This window comes from Vidua chalybeata, chromosome Z, assembly GCF_026979565.1.
Source record: "Vidua chalybeata isolate OUT-0048 chromosome Z, bVidCha1 merged haplotype, whole genome shotgun sequence".
Lineage (NCBI taxonomy): Eukaryota > Metazoa > Chordata > Aves > Passeriformes > Viduidae > Vidua > Vidua chalybeata.
The window spans coordinates 46,946,732-46,971,993 of NC_071570.1; the positions used below are offsets into that span (position 1 = coordinate 46,946,732).

The following is a 25,262-nucleotide window of genomic DNA, read 5'->3' on the forward strand; positions in this document are numbered from 1 at the left end:
AGCTAGTACATATTTTTTTAAAGAAATGAAACAATAGATGTAGGTCTTTAGAACTGAGATATAAACATGCTAACAATATTCCAAGACAAAGAGAAAAATGGTTTAATTTTAGGACCTGAAAGTTCTTACAGTAGCTTACTTATTTTTATGATTTAAACAAAATCAGCAAAGCAAGAAAAGCGCTTATGGTGGAGTGACTAGGACTCTTCCTTACAATAGCTTGGGGCTTTTTATCTGTAATGTAGCATTGTAATCTTCCCAACAGCTCATGTGCCACAGGTGTTTATTTCTACATGAAAATGGGACTGCAACTTGGGCTAGGCACTATGTCAAAGCTTTGTTCTAGGTCACAAAGAATAAAAAGCTTTCTGGATTCTAAGAAAATACACAGTGGCCTTAATGTTTCTGAAAGAGACATGGCAAGAGGCAAGGTAACTCTGTGAACTTAACCACACTCTATTAAAAAGAGGAATGCATATCTAGGAAGTATTGCTGAAAGGTAAGTTGTAAGACAACACAAAGCAGATAGCAATGACACTTCCGAGGAAGCAGCTGCTTCTCCTAGCAAGAATCTGCAATGAGTTAAGATATGCGAAAACAACCATGCCTCATTTAGCTCCACTATTCACAAAATTATTTACTTTAATTATTTAACTGGTTACACATGTAGAAATAGATAGATAGATAGATAGATAGATAGATAGATAGATAGATAGATAGATAAGGATATTTACTTTGCAAACATGGTGCTATGGATTGCTTGGGACAGTACTCTGTGCAAAAAGTGGTTACAAGTGGCTGTAATTCATGCTGACAGGGGATGAGGGTGTCAGATTTGTTCAGAGTGGTGTGCACACCAAAGAAACAATATTGGCTTTAAATAGAAAAACTCATATTGAGGAAGAAGTTAACAACATTAATTAGTAGTATTAACCATTTAGTCAACGAATAAAAAGAACTTCCCTATTCCTTATATCTCAGCTCAAGCTTTAAGCACAAGTATTTGTTGGGACAATTTTTTCATCTTATTTTAAGGTTGTCAGACAAATGATTCATCAGTTCCACACCTGAGTCTGGGCAACTTCTGACATGTTTTAGCAAGACTGATGAACCCTTGCCTTCCAGCCCCTGGAGGCCTGGCAATTTCTCAGCTACAAGTTGCTTCTTATGTGCAGATCCGGTTGAAAACAATTGAAGACTTTCCACTGGGTCAAAAGCACCCAAGTGTCTACTGACACTTGTACTGTTCATGAAATCTCTGTGCCTTTCACAAGAAAAATAAACCAGAAAAAGACAGCCTGAGTCATGTTTCCAGGTGTCTAAAAGCTGGAAGATCTAAAGCATTCTTTAGAGATGGCTTGTCTTCAAAGTTAAAAAAGGTGCAGGGTTGCTGGCAAACATATTTTAACCCATGGAAAGGTCTCAATTAAGACCTTGCTGAATGGAAGCTACCAAATTATGGCACAATATAGGTTATTGCAGATGCTCTAAGGATATATTTACGGCTTTGAGCAATCACAGAATTGATTTATTTATTCTGCATCTTAAAAAAAGAGAGAGAAATTGTGGTAATAGTTGACTCAGAATCTGAAAAAAAGAAACAATTTAAAATCCTTCACTTCTACAAATCACTCACAAGCTATAACTAAAAACTGTATATATTTTATAGTGGAAAGGACCTGTAACTTTTAGGCACTTTTTAAAAAATCATGTAGTAGAAACTCTAGCTTTTTACCAACACAAGCAAAGATGGACCTTCAAATCCATTAATTTTTTTTCTAAATGATGTTATTCAAAGTACAGCGAAACCCTTATTCTTCTACTATGGTACAAACAGTGCTACTGTGAAATGAGCTCTATACCTGACTTATTCTGTATGACTAATTCCCACTGTATTATCTTAAAACTCAACATTAATAGAAAAATCTGGATATGAGTATCTCTGTACATGTAATGGAGCAAGATTTTATTTTAGCTTTTTAGCTTCTCAAAGATGTATTATACTAATTAAGGATTTTTGATTAGCAGAAATGAAGAATGGTGAAAGCATGTGATGAGGTGCTCAAAAAACACTATTCAGGCCTCTCTGCAGCCTCTGCATGACACTGTGTAGAATCCCAGGAAAGTTAGCTACATAGATATTGTTTCTCCAATATATTTAAATATAGGCCAGACAGGGTTAGTGCTTTGAAAAGAAAGCTCTAGAGACCTGTCATCCTATTAAAAGAAATTTTTTGGTGATTTAATAATTTAAAGAAGTTTTTCTTTTGACGATGGGCTGTTGTGATATGTTAAGGGATGTCTGAGAATATGTAAATGGTTATTAAAACTCACTTAGCCAACATTAAGGCCAGTGTTAAATTCCAAGGATTTAGTAAGAAACATGACTTTGACCTAGATTGTGCTACAAGGTTGTCACCATAACTAAGTCTGTGAAACATGATCATGTGTGAAAAAGTGCACTTCTAGGTTTATGAAACACAGAGAAGAGGTATAGGGCTGCACTAGCACCTGGGCTCTTGTGGACCCCTGGCCCTAGTCCCTTTCTTTACCCAAAAAAACAACTAACCTCTTTATAAATTATTTTTTAAATAAATATGGGACATTAAATTTGTGTTCTTTTGGAGTAATCCATTTCCATTTTCTCCTTTCCCAAAAAATCAGTGTTTAAAAATCTCCTCTGTTAAGAAAAAAACTTAACCAGTCAGATAATAGCAGGAGCGTAGCTGTAAGGGAGCAGGGGGCAGGCAAGTTAATAAGGAGGCACACATATATTGAATACATATAATTTATGTATTTTCCTTTTCCAGGTTAAGTATAGATGGCCTGGCCACTTTGATCTACATCAGGAAAATTTTATCCCAAATTGATGGTATGTGACATATCACACCATGATTCCTTTGTTATCTCTACATACAATCCCTCTCTAATGCCAAGAGGATTGCAGTGGCTTTAGGTTCATGGTGTTTGCCTTCAATCTCATGGCTCTTTGTTGATGTTCAGTCATAATCACAAGCTTTTGTCTCTCGTGTCCCAACTCCTCTGGGAGTACGGGGGTTGGCAGCAGGTGTTACTGTCACCTATCAATACCTCATTATAGGTATTAATACACATTACAATAAACACAGTTGTACAAGATGTTATGTAGTTATTAAATATTACATTAAGATGATACAATGCTATGTGCTTTACCAGGAAACATGTACACAATGCCCACAAAAGTAAAAAGTGCTCTGAAAACCAAAGCATGGGCAGTCCTCTCTTCTCAAGCTGGAGAGACCCCGGGCCTTTGAAAGTTCACAGTTGCTACGATGCCACTTCCCATGTGTGTCAAGCAGAAAACCCATAAATACAGTATTTGTAGCATTTTTTAGTTCTTGAAGATGTTTTTGAAGATGTTCATCTTCTCTACTTTTCCCACAGCAGCCACTTCTAATGATGTTTCAACACTTCCATTTTTCATGGTGACATTCACCGTGGATGCCTGGTTCTCTTTCACAAATACCAGATCCAGTTTTTATAACTCACTGTTTTGATCTTCTGTGTTTGGTTCCTGGAACACTATCCAATCTTTCTTTGTGGCATGAATTGATCACATTTCACACAATCGGTTGTGCCTTTTGATTCTTGCGCCTTGCACAGCAGAACGCTACCGCGTGATAAGGGAATTACTTATTTAAATAAAAAGTAAGGTTAAGTTGCGACGGAAGGCACACGGCGGGGAGATGCAGGCAAAGCCGGCCCGGCAGCACCACCACGGCCCTGCGCGGCCGTTGCGCGGCGGGCCCGGTATGACCGCGACTGTGTCACCCGATCTGCGGAGCTGCCCACGGGACGCCGCGATCCGACACTCGTTCTCTCGGCGTCCGGAGCCCGCCCCGGCCTCCCCGGCGTGAGACAGGCCCAGGCGGGGAGGAGGCGGTGCCGCGAGGCCCAGCCAGGGACGAGGAGGAAGCGAGCACTGAGGCAGCGGCGGTGGTGGTTAGCCGGAGCTGCCTCGCCTGAAAAAGCTGAGCGGGGAGGGAGCCGCGGGCTGATACCGCTGCGGCCCCAGCGGAGCGGTGCTGGCAGGGGGCACGGACTGAGCCCGTCCTAGGAGCATGCGGCGGCAGGAGGAGGAACAGTGAAGAGCCGTGGCAGCGCCTCCGCTGAGAGCGGTCTCCGGGAGGAAGATGGAGCCTTTCCCCAGCGGTGAGTACCCAGGCGGCCGTCGGTGCTCGGGACGGGGCCGTGGGGCCTCCCGGCGGAGCCGCGTTCAGCGGGAGCTCTTTGCCCAGAGGAAAACGAGAATCTTCGCGGTCTTGCTGTCCCCGTAGTCCGCGGCTTGAAAACTGTCTCAGGTTAATTAGGAGTAGGTGGCTGGAACGACAGAGGTAAGAGGAGCTCCCTCGCTTTTTCGGCGCTGTTGAGCTTCTCACTGCCCGGCCGGGGTCTCACTGACACTGGATAGCCGGGGCCCCTTGTACACCAGGTGTACACTCGCCGTGTGTGGGTGGCACCATTGAAGGAGCCTTATAGGTGTCTGGAGTTCCAAAGCCGACATAATTCTGATGGGAGGTAGGAGCCAGACCCGCTGTTCATGGCGTTTTCCTGATCGGGGCATTCTCACCAGGACGTGCCCCCCGCCCTCCCCCCGCACCCCGAGCAAAAGGAGAAATAAAATACAGCAGTATCAGCGGTGTACGAAATAGTGTTTCAGGGTGTTCATGAAAGCCAGAAAGCTTTCAGAGCTGCCCGTACATTGACAGAAGTGCTTGAAATACCGACGTGGTTGCATATGCTTCGAGGTAAGCATACGGAGGCGTTTGCTGGCAACGTGCTACAGCAGTGTGTGTGCATCCTATGCTTGTGCCTGAAATGAAGCTGTGAAAAGTCCGTCTTGCATCTGCCTCTCCTAATAGAATTCTGCCCGTCCAGGACAGAGAAGGAAATTAAGTTCTCAGATCAAACTGAAACTGAAGCATACTTGGTTAGATTCACGACCATGGCCAAATATGGAAATAGACAGTGGGTAAAACAACAGCCTTCCTGCTGAAAACGCAGCACTTTTGTTACAGGTGGGATTTGGTCTGTTAAATGACAAGCATGTTGGATAGCCATTGCTAAAGTACCAGGTAGAGTTTGCTGCATCATATTTTAACTACACAGTGACCTGCCAAGTCAGAGGCAAAGTTAGGTTTTTTTCTGAATTTATGTCAGTTTTTTACAGTGTCAAATTTTAAAAAATTTTAAAAAACCCATGCACTAAAAATAAATTTTCTGTCTCGTGGCAAGGGGGTTGGCACTGGATGATCTTTAAGGTTCCCTCTAATCCATTCTATAGTTCTGTGAACCATGTTGTGAATCTATAAATATATCTTCATTGCCCTGCATTTCCCTGTTTTCAAGCACATGAAATATCTCCTATAATTTGCTGCTGCTGTTTAGAATCTGAAAGAAACTGAAGGTCATGAGATCTGGATGTATTTTGGTGGCATAACTAGCAGGAGAGACCTTTTCCCTCCATTTTTTTTCCCTCTTTTGTATTGTCATGCTAAAATTACAGTTTATACAAGCAGTTGATGTTTTGGTTCTCTAGTTAATCCTGGCCTTAGTACAAGGGCTTTCAACTACGGCCTATTTCCGTCACAGAGTTGTAATCTGCATTCTTGTATGCATCGTAAAAAGAGCTTGTCTTTTAAGAGTAATGCAGCTTGGGGGAGAATTTTATTTTGAAGTCATCTGGCTAAGGCCATTCCTTTTGAAAGAGATGAAATGTTGTTTTACAGGTCTGTTTGACATAATGCTATTGCTGCACTGTGTGACAAAACATCTTAAAAATTCTGCTCCATGCAACTGGAAGAAATGGGCTTTAGCATGTAGATTAAGGTACTGACAAGCAGTATTCATGCACTGAACTTTCTGATTTTGTTCCCTGAAATGAAAACCCTGCAGATGGTGGTAAGACTGGAAGAAAATTTGGAGCTGAAGTTGGTCAATAAGTTTCTTCCTGAAAGCTGGCTCTGCTGGAATGGACACCACAGAGAATATGCAAATATTAGAGCAAAAGTGTTGCTCCTTATTTCTGATGATCTTGAGGCATGTTTGGTGCTCAATGGCAGCTGCAAAAATCTGAAGTGAAGAGGGTGCTTACATTATTGGCTTTTTGAATAGAATTTTCATGCGTGGTGGTCTGGAACCTTTTGTGGGCATCATATTTTTCAAATAAACTGGGTTTTTGTTTTGTCTTATACAATACTTATGAGTTCTGTCTGTGAGTTTGTGTTGACTTCCTGTGCAAAGTGCTGTTTAAATTCAGAAGAAAGCATGCCTATCGCAGGAAGCTACAATATTATACTTGTAGATCTCAGTTCTTTGGGGCTTTTACCCTTGTAAAACATAGGGAAGAGGGAACAGACTGAATTTTAAGATTTTGCAAAAGCATTTTAGTTGGATTCAATACTCTGATGCCCATTTGGCAAACTAGCAATGAGACAATTTCTTGTTTTTCTTTATGGAAGTAGAGCTGTGTCAGAATGGGTATGTATCTTAAAATAGACTTAAGGCAGCAAATGCTCTAAAGTGGATATAAATTCCAGCTTTTCTATTCAGTATTTGGTTTGATTTTTTTTCTTAAATAAAAGAAAAAACACAGCCATAATGCATTTCAAAAGTCAAAAAAACCCTTATTATCCTTTCCTTGAAATCCTAGTGGGTGTGCTGAACTCTTTACTGTTTGAAGAGCTTCTCCAGTGGAAATGATCAGATAAACTAAATATACTTAAGGGTTATTTTTTATTTCTTCCCTCATCCCTGTACTGTAAACTTAGTTTTGAACCTCTTTGAAGAGATCTAGGCTGTGTCTTCCTCCTTGCCTAGGAATTTAGGTGGAGATGATGCATGAGGTCTGTAGCTCTGGAAGAACAGTTAATTGCATATTTATTTTTAGTGCCTGGAATAGTTGAGTTAATCACAGAGTATCTCAAGTTGGAAGGGAACTATAAGGATCATTAAGTCCAACTCCCTGATCCTCAGGACTACCTAAAACTAAACCATATAACTAAGAGTGGTATCTAGACATTCTGTGATCTCTGGCAGGCTTGATGCCATAACCATATCCCTATTCCAGTGACCAACCACCCTCTCAGTGCAGAATATTTTCCTGATGTCCCATCTGCAGTTCTCCTTGAAAGTTATGAATACTACAAAGTAGTAAATGTTCTAGAAATGGTTACTGGTAGGATTTTTTTTGAGATGGATTCCTCTATTTTGCATGACTGTTCCTAATTTGAGATTTTTCCCTGAGAATGAATAATCAAAGTTTGATTAAAAGTTAATGGAAGTCTTCCTTATTTGTTGCACATAATTTTTTCCCCCTAAATTGTATGGTCTCCCATTCCTTTGAATTCTGCACTGAATCAATGAGCAGAATTTATTTATTTTGACTAGTCATTTCTTACCTAGACAGTTTCACTAAAATTTAAAGAAACAAAGCAACTGAAAGAAGTGAAATTCAGATTAAAGAGAATATGTAATGTAATTTTGGACATCACTATCTTGGACATCAGTAAAAATTATTTTGCAAATTTTTTGCTTATTTTTTAGATTGTATGTGTTTCTGAAAGGTCATTTCATCATTTCCTGTTTAATGCATGAAATATGTCACTTCTCTACTTGACACAGAAAAAAGAGGTAGAAGTGAGCTATTACAGAGTTTCTCATTTAAGACAGGTGGCATGCATGAACTTGCAACTGTAGATGGGATAACTTGTGAGGATCTGAAGTGCAAATAACACTCAGTTTCACTGACATTCCCGAATTATTTTTATCCTTTTAATACACAACAGATGCAATCTTTGATATTAATTGCATGACTAAATTGATGAACAAAATAAAAAGACTCTCATGGGTAGAAGTGAGGGGTTTTTGGAAAGTACAAATAAATCAAGTTAGGTAATGTTCTTTACAAAATTAAAGTGTCATTTGCAAAGTCTAGTTATGTCAGGTATACAGTCAGGTAGTTCTTGTCAATTCTAAAATGTTTTTGTTTTTCGTGTTAATTTTGTTCAGTACAGAAGTGTATTGAAGGTTGCAGAAGCATGTTCTTGTGTGCATAGCTTTAATTCTATTTGGGACAGCAGGCAAAGCCTTGACTGCCAATGTTTTACAATGTTGTGTCATGGAGAAGAAGGGTTCCTTAAACTGTTAGTCAGTCCTAAATAACAGACTGAGTAATTTTTTTTTGTACAGTGGTAGATAGAAAACATCAAAGAGGTCTGGTTTTAATGTCTTTTTTCTTCCCTGTGTTTTACCTATCCCATCAATTATTACTGGAAAAAAAATACTTATTTCATCTGTTCCTGAGTGTGAGTTTTATGTTGGCCAAGTGTATTTTGCTGGGTCATAGTTTTCTACAAGGCCATATTGTAGTATCTGTGCTTGTGTTCCTGTGTCAGCTCAGCTGAACAGGAACCTTTTTTTTCAATATATTGGGTATGTGTTTGCTTTTACTGCTTTACTGTGAACTTCCTGCCAAGCAATGGATGTTTAGAAGGGGAATTCAGTAACTGAAAGAATGTCTGAAGATGAGAGTATAGGTGCTCACTATTACTCATTTGTTAGTGTTTTTCCACTAAGCAGTTGGTCTTCCCACTTGCAGAATGAAGCTGTGGACTATCTGTGTGTTTACTTCATAAGTAAAAAATGATGATATCTTATGCTAACCTCAGTATCTACCTGTAAAAGTGTTCCATGATTGTCTTGTCATTTTTTTGGGAAGACGATGTAAAGTTGAGCAACCATGTTTCACATTGTTAGGGCTATGTGAATGTGTGCTACATAAAGCCCTGGAATGACTGCCATAGAAGAATAGTAGAAACAAGTAAAAGCGAGGATAAAACCACCTTTGTTTGTTTCACTATTCAGAATACTTTTTTCATATTAGATGGGCATTGGTGTAACAATTACATATAAAGAAGCTGAATTTATCTGTATTTAATGCATCCTCTGATTAAAGTAGTGATAAATTCAGAGAATTCAGGTTTTTCATCCTTTAGTCAATGATGTAAGAAAGTTCAATGAATTTCCAGTTCTCCTGCACAATATTTTTTAAGTACAAAAGCAAGGATTGTGTAGAAGAGCAAAAACATTAAGATTTCTTTATGATTGGGAGCAGTATTATTCCTTTGTCTGTCAGAAATATATGCATGGCAGCTGCTGCTTAGACTTCTGTCTAACAGTACCTTAAAATAAGATCATATTAACTTCTAAAATAAACCAGAATCTTGTGTGATCTGGGTTTTAATGGCCTCAAAGTATTTTAAAGAGTACATATAATACCTTTTGAAGTTGTGTTTTGATTACTTATGATAGTACTTTAAATAGTGGACGTATATTAACCTTAAATGATAATAATCACAAAAAGATTGTGTGCCTTCTTGCACACAGAAAGGTGGATAATCCTGAAGGATATTTGGACTAAAGAGGGGAGGGAAGATGCCTGGAAAACTCATCTGGTTGATCATAGAGACAGGAATTTCAGGGTAATACAGTGTGTTGGGTTCTGCGCAGTTCATGTCCCTAGGGCACAGCTGATACTTTATTGCTTCATGAGTGTTGTCTTAAAATAGATGTTCAAGGAAGACCTCAGAGCCCAGCTCTTCTCCTGGATTATTCAGGGTATGCTGTCTATTGAAGCAGAGGTCTTCTTTACTACATCAGGTGGAGAGTGAAGAAATGGAATCCTGATTCCACTGAAACACGAGATGCTTTCAGTCAGCTGTTTGTTCGTGTGGAAATAAGGTCAGTTTTGATTTTGGGATTTGTTTTTTATTCCAATCAAAACTCCTTCCACGATGTTTGGAGGAGTGTTTCAGTGTGCTTTACTAAGCATAACTGTGTGCAGAGAGCATTCCTTGGTTGTAATTTCTCTGACATTGAAGGAATATATTCTGTTAACTGGAGTTGTTGTGTAACAATACTTCTACCACAGTGCCATTGATTGTTATGGAGAATTGATTGTGTTCAAAACTAAAAATGTGCCGAATTCACCTACTGTTCTAGGGCCTAATAGTGATTTTTATTTAAGCCTTTCTTTTGTATAGAAACTGACAGTTTCTTCAGTAGTAATGAGCTGGTAGCACATTAGTAGAACCACTTTTACTATTTTTCATGCATGAAAAACAAAAGTTCTGGACTTCAGCAAGACTTGTGTTAGTGGGAGATCAAAATGCTTTAGAGGCCTCATACTTCTGACCTGTAAACCATTATAAGAGAGCAACAAAGAGTAGGTTTTTGGAAAATGGGGCTGTGAATACAATATGTATAAACTGTCAGTTGCTGTCAAAACCTGCACTTTTTATCATTGATGGAGATATTAATGAGGCTTTAGTGTCTCTTTTGGCACAGATGAATTATCAAAAGTGTAAATAATTGAATGATTTAGTTTTCAAGGGACCTTCTGAAAAGTGACTGGTATCTAAGCTGTCCGCACCCCCATGGTGATGGTTGTTACAAAGATAATTTCAAAGCTTATATACCTGGATAGAATTTTGGAGTAATCTAGATTTCAGTATGTCTTAAGCTACCAGGCAGACACATTGCCACTTCTTTCTTTATCAATACCCTTTGTCTTGTTATATTATGAGACTGAGAAAAATGTAGATAGATGTAGTTTTGCTCTGTTAAGATGATACAAAACTTACTGTGTCGGGAGTCATAGCCAATAACCTCTAGACATTGTTGCGTCTTGCTTTCTGTGAACTGGACTACCAGTTATGGAGCAGTGAACACGTAATGTGTGCTTGTGACCTGCAGATGGTTTGGTATGGTTCAAGTTGTCACTTGGGTATTAAGTAGCAGTAGTAATCCAGAAGGCATATTGGATTGCCTCTGTAGAGAGTGAGTGTTCAAGACAAGACAATATGATTCCATTAATTTATTGCTAAAAGTAAGCAAGAGAATTAAAAGATTCGGCAAGCATCAGTTTGAATATAGTACGTCAGGTTCTATACCTAACTGTTAGATGTTTCAGAAAACTCTCAATTTTTTTTTTCAGAACAACTGGTACCAGCAGAGAGATGTTTTATATGCTCAGCTATGATGAATCTAGTATTTGTCAGATATGAAGTTAATGGACAGGTGTTGCGAAGAGGATAGTCAGCAGTTCTGAATCTGGGAGTTGAGTAGCTCAAGAAATCTGAGACACAACTTCCTGTGTGTCTCTTAAGATTCAGAACCTTTTCATTAGACCCCTGTGGTTAAACGTTTTATGTGATTTTAATTGCAAAACATGCCTTTGGTAAGACTGGTAGCAGGAAATTAAAACAACCATATTCTATAATCAAAGCCAGAAGCTTCTTTCCTGTCCCGTTTTTTGTTCAACCAGTGGCTGAGGATTGAACACTGCCTCAGCCTTGTGGAAGGTTTTCCTTCTCAGTGGTATCCAAAGAGGAAAGTGTCATTTAAAACTATTTCCTCTTTCCTTCCCTCCACTTCCCCTGCATTTTCTCATAGGAAACCTAACTGGTATTTAAATTTGAAAATATATGGTTAAATGTGAACAGACGTGATATATATCTGTTGGATGTCAAAATCCAGACTAACCTTGGTTTGGTTAGCTTTAAGTTCTCCTCTTACTTCCTCTTAGCTCTGATAAAAAATTATGACAAAAATAAGTTACGATTTTTTGCCAGCTGTATAGGTGGAGTATTCAGTAAATGATATATTCACTTTTTCTCCTTCTATGATACTTTCTTTTTGTTGATAACATAGATGTGAAGATTTGAAAAGAAGTCTCCATAGTAGCCTGGCTATTTATATTTAAATCTAACTGATAAATGATGAAATGTAATTGATCCATGTAGTTATTCAACCTGAGGTCCTGACAAAGAAAATGCAATAGCACTTCGCTTAAAAATCAGGAAGAGACTTTCAGAGAACCTTTTAGAAGCACCCAAGACTAATAAACACTGACTTCCTTGAAATTACACTCCACGCTCATGTTTCTTATGGCAACTTCAGATAAGAGAAGGTCTTAAAATACATAAGCACACATTCTTTTAATTTCCGTTATACAGTGAATTGGCAGGGTTTTATTCCAGTCTATGTGCAGAAGCTTGTCATTACAATATTTATCTCACATATTCATTCCAGTGGTTTGCTTTGTTTTTGCTAGCTGAGTAAAGGTTAAAACTGTTTTCTTATTGCAGATAGATGCAGGTTTGAAATTACATGATGACATTGTGTACTGTCCTGCTTTAGTAAGAGCAAATAATTTTTCTGTGTAGAATTGAATTATTTTCTTGCTCAGAAGGAACTTATAATGTATGGAATGATTAGGGAGACATGGTAGAGAAGAGGAATGATTAGGGAGACATGGCAGAGAAGAAGGAAATCTTTAGTAAGATTCTTAGCGTAACTAATGTGTTTGTGGACATGGGCTTTGTTTGCTGAGCAAGCTTGTTGGAAAAGATAAGATAAGCTTTTCTTCATTCCCTCCAAACACAGAATTTTTAATGGATGAGTTGGAGACAGCCCAGGAAGTAGTGCAGGAAGTAATTCACATTATAGAAGGAAGAGCTAAATTGATACGACAAGGAATAATAATCATAAACAAACAAGTTCTTGAAGCATGCTGAAAAGATTATAAAATTAAAAGGCAGCCTTGTAAAAATAACTGCTTTCTTCAGTTCAGTAATTTTTAATGTCTGATGTGATGTATCTGTTGATACATACCCACAAGAAGAAACAGTGTAATTCAATATATAAGTGTTAATACAGGGATGTTAATCACTGCTTCTACTAGACACAATTTTGCAGAAAGTTTTGAAAATATGAAGATTTTTACTTGTTTTACTCTTTACTTATGTTTTACTTACACGTTGTTCCAATAACAAAGTACAGTATCTTTCAAAAATTCGATTTCGTAACTAAATCTTCAGGGTGTTGTTTTTTTTTTGCCTGTAAATTTGTGAGCATGTCTTGAGCATGTCTTGCATTTAAGGAGTTGTGCTTGTCTCCTATAAGATCCATGCAGCCAATCTTCAGAGTTTTTTTTGTTGACTTCTGGGTCCAGAAATGCCATGAGTAATTTGCTTTCATGAAGACTTTGAGTAAATAAAACTTTCTGCTTGATGATCCTCCTCATACTTCCTTTCCTCTGTAGGAGGGAGGATAGAAGTAGAAACATCACTGCTTGCCTGACCCATGAAAGCTTGAGGTTTTAGTTAGGATTTTGGATGGGTTTCCTGATGCACTTAGACATTTGGCATGTGATCATCAATGGCCTGTGCAAGTACCCTTATATGCTTTCTGCAAGTGAATTTCTTTGTCCCAAAGAGCAAGCAGGTGGCAACAGGGGTTATTTACTGATTATACTGTAAGTAAATTGTCTGTGAGAAAAATTCAACAAAACTGATATTCAACAAAACTTCTGTGGGGTGATATTTTAGAAGAACAGAAAAGCAATTTTAAAAATTAATATTTGTTAGTTAAGTATTTTTTCTGCTTCAAAGGTTTTTTTTTAATTGCTTCCTCCAAAATTTTGAGGTATTTCTTTTCAAGCTGTGACCAGACAAGGCATATACAGTGACAGAGCAGGGAGAGCTGGCAATTAGAAAAGCTAAGTGAGTCTTCTATCTGTGCATGGAAACTAAGGTAGACTAGGAGGTAGTTAAGAGTTTGTGACTGTCGCAGGCTTTCAGAATAAGGAACTACACTAATTCCTGTGTTTATTGCTCCTGGAAATAGGTGAACAGTCCTACAGTGAATCAGTGAATGTAGTGCTCAGAGGAGAAGTGGGAAGAGCTTGCTCACATTTAAATTATTTAATCTTCTGCTGGGTAGCAGCAGCTGGATGTCCAAAACTGTTATTATGAAAGAAGTAAAAGAACAAAGAGGAAGATGGAAAATAAAATGGTGTCTGTATTATCCTGAACACCGATGTCTGGGAAAGGATGGTGGGATATGCTGAGGGAGTGATGTACCTTCTGTTAGAGGAAGTGGTGAGTTGGGTGGGGGCATAGGCCCAATAATGTTTAGAGGGATGTTCTGTGAGTTTTAACAGGTAGGAATACAGTATGGCATCAGCAAATAATTGCACAGATTGTGCAATTTACTTAATTAGATCAGATTTATAGAATTTATACCTAATACTAGAAGTCCCCATGCTAAGCAATTATTTATCGAATCATAATTTGGAAAAGACCTTTAGGATCATGGATTACAACCGTTAATCTAACACTGGCAAGTCCACCACTAAACCATGTTCCTTAGTGCCACATCCATGTGTCCTTACGTACCTCCAAGGATGATGACTCCGTCACTTCCCATGCCAGGCTGTTCCAAAGTTTGATAACCCTTTCAGTGAAGAAATTTTTTCTAATACCTAATCTAAACCATACTTGGTGAACTTGAGGCCATTTCCTCTTGTCCTGTTATTTACTACCTGAGAGGAGACCAACACCCACCTCACTAACCACTTTTCAGGTAGTTGGAGAGAAACTAAGTAACTTGGAAAAGTCCTGTCCTGCTTAACTGTAGTGTGTGTTTTGATGTGTTTTTTGCTTTTTTCCAGAATGTGTAACTGAAATCTAGTGTAAAAATGGGAATTCTCTATATTGTATGGGAACTGGTGTAAAGTTCAGTAACTTAATTCAGCATTTTGGCTCTAAATTTTTCCTTGTTATTTCAAGTCACTTAGATTTAAATTAATTTACCCATTGATAAAGTAAACAAAAAAGAAATATCCCAAACCATATTTAACCAAATAAGAATTAAATTTCTGGATAGAAGACATTAAATCTGTATATTGTCCTCAGTTCCTTCATCATGAACATTCAGCAGTGGCTCTGTGAGTTGATGAGGTAATAACTTTAACCAAAGTTCTGTTTTGTTTTTGTCCCTATGAAGAGAAGCTGCTTACTGATCATCATTTTTTTCCAGAAGTAACAGCAACTGAATGTTTAAATTACACTTCTTTAGATGTTTTGACCGTAAGCCCATACAGTAATTCAGACTCTCTGAGAACTGGGTATAGAAATGCAAATGGGGAAGTTGTATCTGAATTGTGGCTTTTGCTTTTCAACAAGAAATTAATTTTAGACTTCTGTTTGCTTGTTTCTTATTTCTTTTAAATAACCTACTCTTCAGCCATATTTGATGTATTTGAACTGCAGAAATCTTTATGAACACAGCCTGGGTATTTTCACGCAACTTTTAAATTGAACAGCTACAAAAGCAGAACAGTTGAAAAGTGGAAATGTCAGTAACAAATAATTTTCTGAGTGTTTTTGTTGGTCTTCGCTGGAGTTTACATATAATGAAATTGGAAAAATGGCTCTGTGGGCCAGGAAAAAAGGATCCAGGAACACAATACACTGCATGACTGTTTTGGGAGAAATTTGAGGGCATCAAAACATCTGCTGCATAGAGGAGAGCACAGATGAGATGCAGTTTTCACTTGGACTGCTGAGATTCAAAGTAATTAATCCCAGAAAAGATCATTGCTGAGCTATCAAGTAACACCTTTATCTCTTTTTTAAACCTCTTTTATAAAAAAGGAGAGAGGCCTATGTCTTTAAGAGCTGGTATCATTAGACAGCTATAGTTAAGCATAACCTTTGATTTTATTTTTCTATTTTCTGCATCAGTGATTTCAGAAATCAGACTGTCGATGTGAAAATAAGTTTATGGTACTTATTCTACAACTTCAAGACCTGTTGAGCCACTAGAAGCCTTTTGTGTTCAGTTAACTTTTGCTCAAACCTCTAAGACTTAACAGCTACCACTGAACATACCTACTCTCACTGCAGCCTAACCTACTGGCCATACTAAACCTTTAGGCCAAGGGTTGCCTTGGAGCAACTTACTCTAAATGCAGCTAAAATAAGAGCAAATATCTTTAGAGGAATTACCTCAATCCTAAAATAGATTAGAGGGTTTCTAAACTAGGGAAAGCAATTTAGATACTCTTTTTTTTATAGAATGCTGCTTGTTCAGACTGTCCAGAAGAGCTTATCAGCAAGCAATGAATGAAAAATTCAAAACGAAGTTCTTTCAAAAGCAAATACCTCTCAGACAAAATCATATAGCAATTCTCCTAAGTGTTTATAAGCACAGGTCTGATCAACTGTTACTACCATTTTCTGCTATATGTATAAAATGTCTGCTTTTTTTTTTTTTCTCGATTTCAGCAATTTTGTTCCTTTTTTTTTTTTTTATCAATCCATAGCAACCACTGTGTGCTGATTTTGACTATCCTAATGCACATAATTCATCAAGGAAAAATAAGACACTAGACCACAGCAATTAACAGTTGATACAAAAGGCAAATTTAATCCTTAAAGAATGGTTGCTAGGTAGTAGCAGGGAACCTACAGTATTGGGAATAATTGCATGGTGAGCATCGAATATTGCTAGCAGATAAACTACAGAAACTTTCCAATACTGTCTGTAGCATTACCGATACTACTGAGTGTTTATTTTTCAGGGCACCTTTTTTTTTTTGTACGTTGAAGACTTTTTCTTTGAGGTAGTTGAATGATCAGTGAAATAGACAGATGGTAGCGCTAAGGCAATGTAAAGGGATGTGAGATGTGGCTTCAGATTCATGTTTTTTTTCTTTTTTGGGGGTGGGGGGGATGGAATTGCATGTAAAGTCTGTCTGATTGATTATCAGTTGTTTTGCATGTTTGTGACAACAACTGTATTGCACAGCTCCAGTCTGGGTCCAGTCAGTACTTTATTCGTCCTGTTAAATTCTCTGATTGAGCCGAGATGGGAGGCAGTTCTGCTTCAGAAATAACTCTGGAGGTGGTCTCCTTTCAGATGTCAAAAGGTAATGCAGCTTCTATGTACTCATACTAAGTGTTCAGGTGGATTGAGAGGCTTCAGCCCATAGCTCTGGACTGGCCATGAACATTAAGATGACAATCACTTCTGCATATGAGTGCGTCTGTTTATCTGTTTGCTTAATTGTCTTTAAAAACTTAGACTTCATATTTGTACTCAATGGTGAGAAAGCCTGGCTTTCCTTTCCTAGCTGCTGCTGCTTCATCAACAGTGAATTACAGTTTAAAGGTTAAATACCAGTATGGTTGCTTTTAGCCAGTTGATTTAAGTGTCTTTTGTATAATTGTTCAGATTTCGAAATGCTTGCCTGAGCAAGCAACCTGTCATAAGCCTATTGCAGAGCTGAGGTTATTTCTGATTTGACAAGTAGGTTTTGAAATTGCAGTAACACAAAAAGCAGCTCTGAATCTGCATCCAAACATAATAGAAGGCTTTTGATAGCAGGAGGTTTTTTTTTTTTTTGTCTAAAGCACTTAGTAGACTGAGCATTTACTGGCATATATTGCCAGAGATCAGTCAATGCCAATTATTTGTGTTCTTTGAGAATTTTGTGATAGAAAATTAGATGCCACCTAGTGATAATGTCATCTATGAGTTAAAATACTGTGCCAAATATCTTATAATACAGCATATAGATAAGACATATTAGATATATATGAATCTGAATGATGCCTAAATAAATAGGGAAGTGGGACTGAGATAAACCAAGAACCATATTCTTTCAGTAATCTGTTGAGGGTTTTATTCTTAAAATATTTCTCTTCCACAAAACTTTTCCTATAAAATACTGTCAGTTTTCTAAGTTGTCACTTCTGTTTCTTGATCTTTGTTTTTTTTCTCATTTCATTTGCTGAAGTAGTTGAGTAGAATGTTGCTTCCTTCTCTGCTGGATTTTTGAAATTAATTTCTGTCTTATTAGGTTATGCAAGTCATAAACTGCATTAGCTAAAGTTTCCAGCCTAATTTATTCTTTAGGTTTAGAAATGTGAAGTTTATATCTAAGAAAATGTTAACAATTTATGTCTTGAATATGCATTTTCAAAGTCTACCAATTCAGATTGGTTTTACTGTCAATTAAACCTCTTCTTTGCCAGCCATTTTATTCCTCATCTGTTGAAAAAAAATATCATAGACAACCATATTTTATCTATACTCCTGGCTGTTCTTATTTCTGTTTACTTAAACTCTAATGCTGATGTGCAATAATAAAAGCCCTTAACTAGTGATGTTTGGAACTAGTGATTTTTGATCTCCATTGAGGAAGTGATTTCACTTTCTGGAATATTTCTCACCTTTTGGATTTCCAGTAGTAGGAATCAAAATTTTCTTAAAAATGCCTCTGTATGCCAGTTTGAGTATCTGTGACAACTAATCTGTTTTAGCACTCCCCTTTGGGCTGCCCATCTCTCTTCTCTCCTCTCAGACAACGTAGACACAATCTACGTAGTGGACAACCGGGACCACAGTTTTGGGTGAGAATAGGATGTAAAATTTGGAGCAAGTCTCAAGCAATGAGTCCAGCATGAGGTGCACAAATAAGAGTGAATGTTCCCTTCTGTCTTCTATAAAAACATTAATATTTGGCAGTTCAGAACTGGGGGGATTGATCTGCTGCTTCCTGTAAAGTAGAATTGGTGAACTGCCTTAAGAGCGAGCAGAGCCCAGGTATATAATTTTAATTTTTACAATTCTGTTAAAATTATATTTTTACTAAGTAATTCAGCTTAAATAAATAGATTTATGGCTTTTATTATTTATATGTAAAATTTGGGCCTATGCTGAATTGAATTTAAAAATTCCCCAAACTTAAAAAAGGTGAATGAATACTATTTGCTATGTTGCTTTTTCATATTGGAGACATTTGGTGTATTAAACATTTCTCTGTCTCTATCTGCCTCCTGTTTGAGGTTGAAGATGTAGATTTGCATCTTCAGATCAGACAGTTCAGGAAGAAAAGTATAAACCTTTAATAGTGTTTCCAAATCTTTAGTGCCTCAGATGTCCTTAAACACATTTTAGATGACTCTTTAATGTGAAAAATCACATTTTTCTTTCTACAGTCAAGTCAAATCTTTCTAGGAGAGAAAGGAGCATTAAGATTTTTTTTTTATAGTGACAGCCTTAGTAGTTTGTGCATTTAAAATGTTGAGTTATTTTAAATTTAAGTAGAAACTAATAATAGAAACACGTAACACTTCTGAAAGCTTGTTGAATATTCGTTATACTGTTCTCCTATAGCTTGTTTTGTTCCTTCTTGCATGCAGACTGTACAATGCAAATACGTCTGGTTTTAATTGAGTCTCATATTTAATCTTGTTCTGGTCACTAGCTTGACATGACGGCAGACATGTGTAAGAAATTTCACTAAGTAGGTATATTTTTGTTTCCTCTCTCATAAATATAGATGTGTACTCTATTGTGTGTAATGTCTTCATCTTTTCCCTAAAAAACAGATTCTGTAGCAGGTACCTGTTATTTCCAAACTTTATAGAGCCATGCCTGTACAAATCATATTACCTCTTAAAGGCAAAATATAGCAGAAAACTTATATAGCAGAAAACTTAAATATGTTTGTCATGGCTAATAGGTTCTTTTTAATTTGTGATGTTTCTATTTTTTTTCAGATACAATGAGAAATTACTATTTCACTAAGCAAAATGTAAATTTTAAGTTACAGTGAAAACATTTTTTTGCTATCTAAATTTCAACCTTTGTTTTTTCTTCTTTTTCTGGGAAATAGTTATACTAAATTTACTGCTTTTGATATGAGAGAGGGCAGTTACTCTGTGTCATTATTTCTGCAGAATTCCTCCATTGGCTTTTCCATGTGACATGATGTTAGTTACTGACAAAGACTAAACAACTTAAAGAGCAGTAGCATTTCTACAGTTTTGTATCCATGACTATGTATGACTGACCTGCTTCAGTCATAACTACATTCCTTTCTGCTTGTCCCAAAGACTAAGTGAAGGAGAGAAGGTCAGGTTCCATGTACTCTAACCAGTCTTACTATTTTTACTGATGAGTTAAATATACATACAAGCATGCGTTTCTCTGCTTGGAGCATGCTTACATGCCATACACAAAGTATTTGCAAGTGCTCATAAGTGCTTCAAATAGTTCCTCAGAGTCCTGGAAACAAGGAATTTTATGCTGTTTGCTAAACCTTAACAGTGTAGAACTAATTTCTCCAATTCTTAAGTATTAGTGGAGCCTTTGTTCTTTTAGTTTTAGAATGTGTGACACAGTATTTGTGCCCAATAGCATCTTCTCCTCCAACTCACTTTACCATCCTGGTGGCAAGCACATTCAGGTATTAGGAATAACATACTCTGATCTTAGTACCTGTGCTGAAATCTTGCAAAGTGTTTCACTGCTGCTTATAGCTGAAGTGGCATTTAGACATGTACATGAAGATAAAAAATATCTTTAAATGGAAAATACTCATCTCAGAGTTGCTTTTTGCCCTGCTGGATAGCCTTAGCCAAAGCAACCAGGCTTTTGATAGGGGCAAATTTATGCGGTTTTTCTATGGAATTTGCTTATTTGTCAGCAGCTGCTTCTGCAAAAAAAAAAGTCAATGCTTTTAAATTTGGACATAAAAGTTCTGTATGTGAAACAGTATTATAGCTCTTAATAGCTAATAGCATTGTTAAACATCTGTTCCTGAATTCATTGGGCAAAATTATTCTTTGACATAATATCAGTGAGTTGCTTGATAGCAAAACAAGTACTTGGCTCACAGTTTTTCTGTGTTCTTTCCTCACCCACAAGGCATGAATATCTTGTTTTGGGGAGGCTTAACTCTGCATCTTCTCTCCTATTATTTATATGAAGCTGAAGTAGTTTACATTCGGTGGGAATCAATTTTTATTCCAGTTGGTTGCCACACTTTATACCCCTTTACGAGTTTGGTCTGGCCTTGGGTTTTGCTGCTTCTGCTGGTACATGCTACCTGAAAGTTATTTTGCTCCTAGGTTATTCCAGAATTACAGAAAGGTTCTCACTTATTTTCAGTGGGAGTTTGATTGCTACAATGTGTCAGGTGTTACTCTAATTTCTCTAACATTTTTTTTCAGTTAAAATATTGTATCTGCTCACTATTTAACGATCATATTGTGTTGAATTTCAGTCTCAGAAAGCAATAACAGTCTGTCTAAATTGAATAGAATTGAACAGGATTTTTAGGTGGTTTTTATTAGTTTTACCCTCTTAATCAGAATTGAGAAATTGAAAAATAAAATGCATTTGAGCATTTTCTGCATATCTCTTAAAAAGGAATGAACTCAATGAATAGGTCACTTAGATCCATATAAGACTTTTCAGTATTAAGATTTCTGCTCTGAGGTAGAATACCCAGATATGATAGACATAGGCAAGAGACTACTGATTTTCTTTTGCAAGGGAGAAGTACATACTTCTAGAACTAAAAAGAGGTATCAATAACATTGCAGGAAGATACTGTCTCTGAAATATAAAGGAATAATTTCTTTCTGTATTCTACAGAATATTTATAATGGATTCCAAAAACCAAACATCATGAGATACTTTGTTGTTGCACACACAAAAATTCAAAACAATGTGTTCCCTATTAAACTTCAGGAAAAAGCTTACATTCTCCTTCTTAATGAGATGGGACCTCTTTAGACAAAATAAATACTGGGAGCAAATGCTGGACTACTGTTTTACTTCAAAACCTGATTCTTCCTGTAGGATCATGTTACATACTGAACATGAGTATTGTGGTGAAGTTTCTTCATAAGTTTAAAGACTAATTTGTGAAAGGTATAGAAGTGAAGAGTGTCTGTCTTACAGGAGCAAGCAGTGTGGCTTGCCTTTATGTCCTTAAGTCACGCCACTCTATACCACCTAGGTCACATTATCAAAGCCTATGGGGATTACATTGTCAAAGCCTGCAGAACATCGATCAAGCTCATTGTACTGTTATCTTGGCACAAATTACATTTGAAGTTCACATATAAGCATTCTGTCCTCTTCACAGAAAATAATAGACCCAGCTGGTTACCATACCTGAATATTGTAATGAGGAGATACCTTGCAATAGATTTTTGGGAATCTGTGCTGCAGGAGGCAGCTCTAAGGAAACTTTCAGAACCATCAGTTTTGAGAAAATGTCTGCTTTCCTTAATTTTTTCAGTATAAGGAAGGTTAGCTTTCTGGATTTGTCAATCTTATAGTAGTTAACCTCACATCTATTCTCAGGATTGTTTCTAACTGTGAGTATTCATATTATTCACCATTAAATGTGATAATAGATCATGTATTGGGGAATATGTTTAAAATCCCATGTTTTCAGAATAAAAATTTGTAGAAGAATTGTGTAAAATCGTTTTTGGGTATGTTTAAGCTTTTAGCTGGTGTAGCTAAAAGCTTACACTTTCACCTTTAGGCTCTCAGTATTTCATTAGGACTATTTAGAGAGCAGCAAGACTCACTTCCAAGACTTTTTTTTTCACCTCCTTGTTTACTCTCACACTAGACTTGTGTTTAGCAAAGATTTAGATTCAAGCTGCCATGCTTGATGGGAGATGGCTTTTGTAACACATTTTAGCAGCTCAGATCAGTACTTCCATTATTGTGGACTGGTGTGACCACAAATGTCTCTAGCGCACCTGCAACCTCTGGCATGACAATGGTAGTTCACTGGAACCATGCAAGTTCTTTCCAGGCTAATTTTCCTACTCCTGAATTTATAGTCATTTGTCCTGTGTTGTATTTGGAATATGAATTAATCTGTTTTGTATGTATCTTAAAATGGGAATGTTTGCTGCTTGGCCATACGTGGTATAAGAGATGACAGTGAAATGTGATACTTGCAATCATGCTCCTCAAGCTGCTCCTTATTCCTTGTGGCATGTTTCAGTTTAAGAATACTGGGGTATTCCCCTTCATGTGGCTGTTTAGCTCATATTGTTAAAATTGAAATTTCATCAAAGTTCAATTCACTCACATTATCATGTAATGCCAGTGAACCAGCAGGAAGGAAAGAGTTCAGAGTTTATCTGAGTGTTAAAGTTTTAAACAAATTTTCTATGGTTCATCTCCTAAAAATGTGTTCTGTGAATAAAGAAAATGATAAAGACTTTTATGTCAGCATAAATAGCTCTAGTAATCTTTTGATACTTGGTCTATGTTCTTTCCAGTGGAGAGTAGTAGTCTTGTGATGCTTTTGATAGGCAGTAAAGTTTTGATCTTACAGATTTTGATTACTTCCAATTTGTGCAAATATTTCTGTAGAAATTGCCTATAACTGTTTTTTCCTAGAAATTAATGTCTCTAGGTATTAAAACTGTGAATTGTCTTGAAGCTAACTTCTAGTTTAACTTTTCTATCTTAGTTCCAGTTTGAGATTTTTTAGTATAATTATTTTTTACTGAAAATGTTGTTAGTACCTGCATGCGACTTTGAAAATGCTGCCTTTAGAAGCAGCTTAATAGAGAATAAGCTCCTCAAAAAGCAGACTGTGCTCAGACCTGATGAAACCTGATTTCTGCTAGATTTATGCACTTTATCTTTCTCCTCCTTCCCTCTGCAGTGCCTCCCCTGTCTTCTACCTCTTTTGCTGGCCGTGCAGCTGCACATGCCATGGCTGGGGTTGGAGCTCTGTACTGATTGACTGCTACCTTTTGGAGTGGTTAAGATGTGAGTCTTAATACCTGCCTTTTCTACATAGCAGATATGGATTTGGATGTCTTCTACCAGCAGCTGGTTGTTTTGGGATGGGATTATATTGGGACTTGAAGAAATTTGGTCTTCAGTCTGTTTTCAAATTTGATTGAAGCTAGTCAGCAAATTTCAAAAGCAACCAGCTGAAGGGGGTAATAAAGAAATTCTGTTAAAAGTTGTAGTGAATTTTTGATAAACTGTTCTTGGGGAGAGGAATTGTAAAAGAGTTTCTGCCGCACAATACTTTTCCTTCCGCATTTTTTTGCTCCACTAGTTTGCCTATGTGTTTTCACTTCTAATTTAACTTAGCTTTCTGTCCTCTCAATTCTGTGTGGCCCCCAATCTGACATGCAAGTGCACGTGCTCTGGTGTAGCGATCATGGTGCTAGATCACTGAATGCAACTGCAGCGTGAAGGCTGGCATGTGAGCGCTGTACTGGGAAATGCCATAAGAATAGAAAATTCTGGAAGCTTTTGCCTAGAGGTTGAAGCAGATGACTTCCCGAAGTTCCTGCCAGCCCTCAGATATCTTGTGACACTCTGATCCTATTATTTCTTAGAGCACGTAGATCCAAGTTTCACCAAACTCCCTGCTTTCATACATCACTGTATCTCCTGTTCAGGTTGACTAGTGCACCTTTCTCTTACTGGATTTTCTGGGGAAGGATTTTTTTATTTTCCGTTTACCTTATTTTAAGGCCCTTTTAATTGCTACAGTTACTGACACTCCAGTTTTTCTGAGTTTGTGGCCTTGAAGCAAGAAGTCTTGATACATTTAGAGTGAATGTTGAGGAACTTAGTATATCTAGTTTGAAAATATTCTTGCCATCTTTTCTTTAAAATGTTTTATATTCAATTTTGAGATTTTCAGCCATATAGAAACTTGATTTTAATAAAATGAAAAATAAAAGAAATAATGCATTGGAGGAACAGTTATATTCTAGGTTGTTTATAGATTGGCAAAATGTACATTCTTGCCAGAAATTAATAAAAGCCTACTTTATAGTAAGTTTACATCCAGAGCAAAAATCACCTTTCTTCTTCTGGAAACAAATAATGTGAAAGATAGAGGTGTGATGTGAATATTGTTCAGTTGACAGTAGACAGGCATATCTTAAAGAGATTAGGTTCATTTCTGAACCCTTCTAGTTGGGCAAAAGTATTGTCTAGTCCCTTGCATAGAACCTGTGACTGGAGACTAAAGAGCTAAAAGATAACCTTTTACATAAACAGTGGAAGATAAGATCAGAAGTTGGATAAAAATGTAACTGCATGCTATAAAAATGTTATTTTAAAATTTGGTATGAATCTCAATTCCTCCTTTATATTCACTGGTCCATTATCAATTAAGGACAAATTGTATGGAGGCAAACAGTCTGATTGGCACTGATTTGACTTCTTAGATGTGTGGATTCTTTCAAGGATTGTAGCTAGATCTTAAATGAAGATGTCGATTGGAACGATGATTTTTATACTGCTATTTCTTTGTGAGAAATATTTTTATCTTTTTTGCAATGTTTGTGAAAAATTAAGTTTAAAAATGTCTAATAGATGTTTTATTTGTATGGCTGCCATCACATTGGCAGATTTTCTCCTTTGCTAAAGAATTCAAAAAGCAGCATATTTGAAACACTTCTAGAACTGTATTGGCTGCTGTACTTTACTGTGCAACATAAAAATAATCCAACTTAAAGAACTTAGTTATTTTACTCAAAGTTGAGTACAAATATAGTTTACTGGAGTAG

At 37.0% G+C, this 25,262-nt stretch overlaps 1 protein-coding gene across 3 annotated transcripts in view; it reads left to right on the forward strand.

Moving 5' to 3' along the window:
- The first annotated feature begins 3,618 nt into the window (after positions 1–3,618).
- Positions 3,619–25,262, forward strand: part of LNPEP (leucyl and cystinyl aminopeptidase) — a 55,874-nt gene continuing 34,230 nt past the window's right edge. Inside the window, exons 1-2 of one of the 3 annotated variants that reach the window (XM_053931966.1) lie at positions 4,111–4,191; positions 23,387–23,493. Coding sequence is in view for 2 of the 3 variants with exons in the window: in XM_053931964.1 (XP_053787939.1) it covers positions 4,173–4,191 (19 nt within the window). In the remaining variant the exon portion in view is untranslated. Of the gene's footprint in view, positions 4,192–16,802; positions 16,817–23,386; positions 23,494–25,262 lie in introns of those variants that run through there. The other 2 variants (XM_053931964.1, XM_053931965.1) reach the window with 2 other exon arrangements.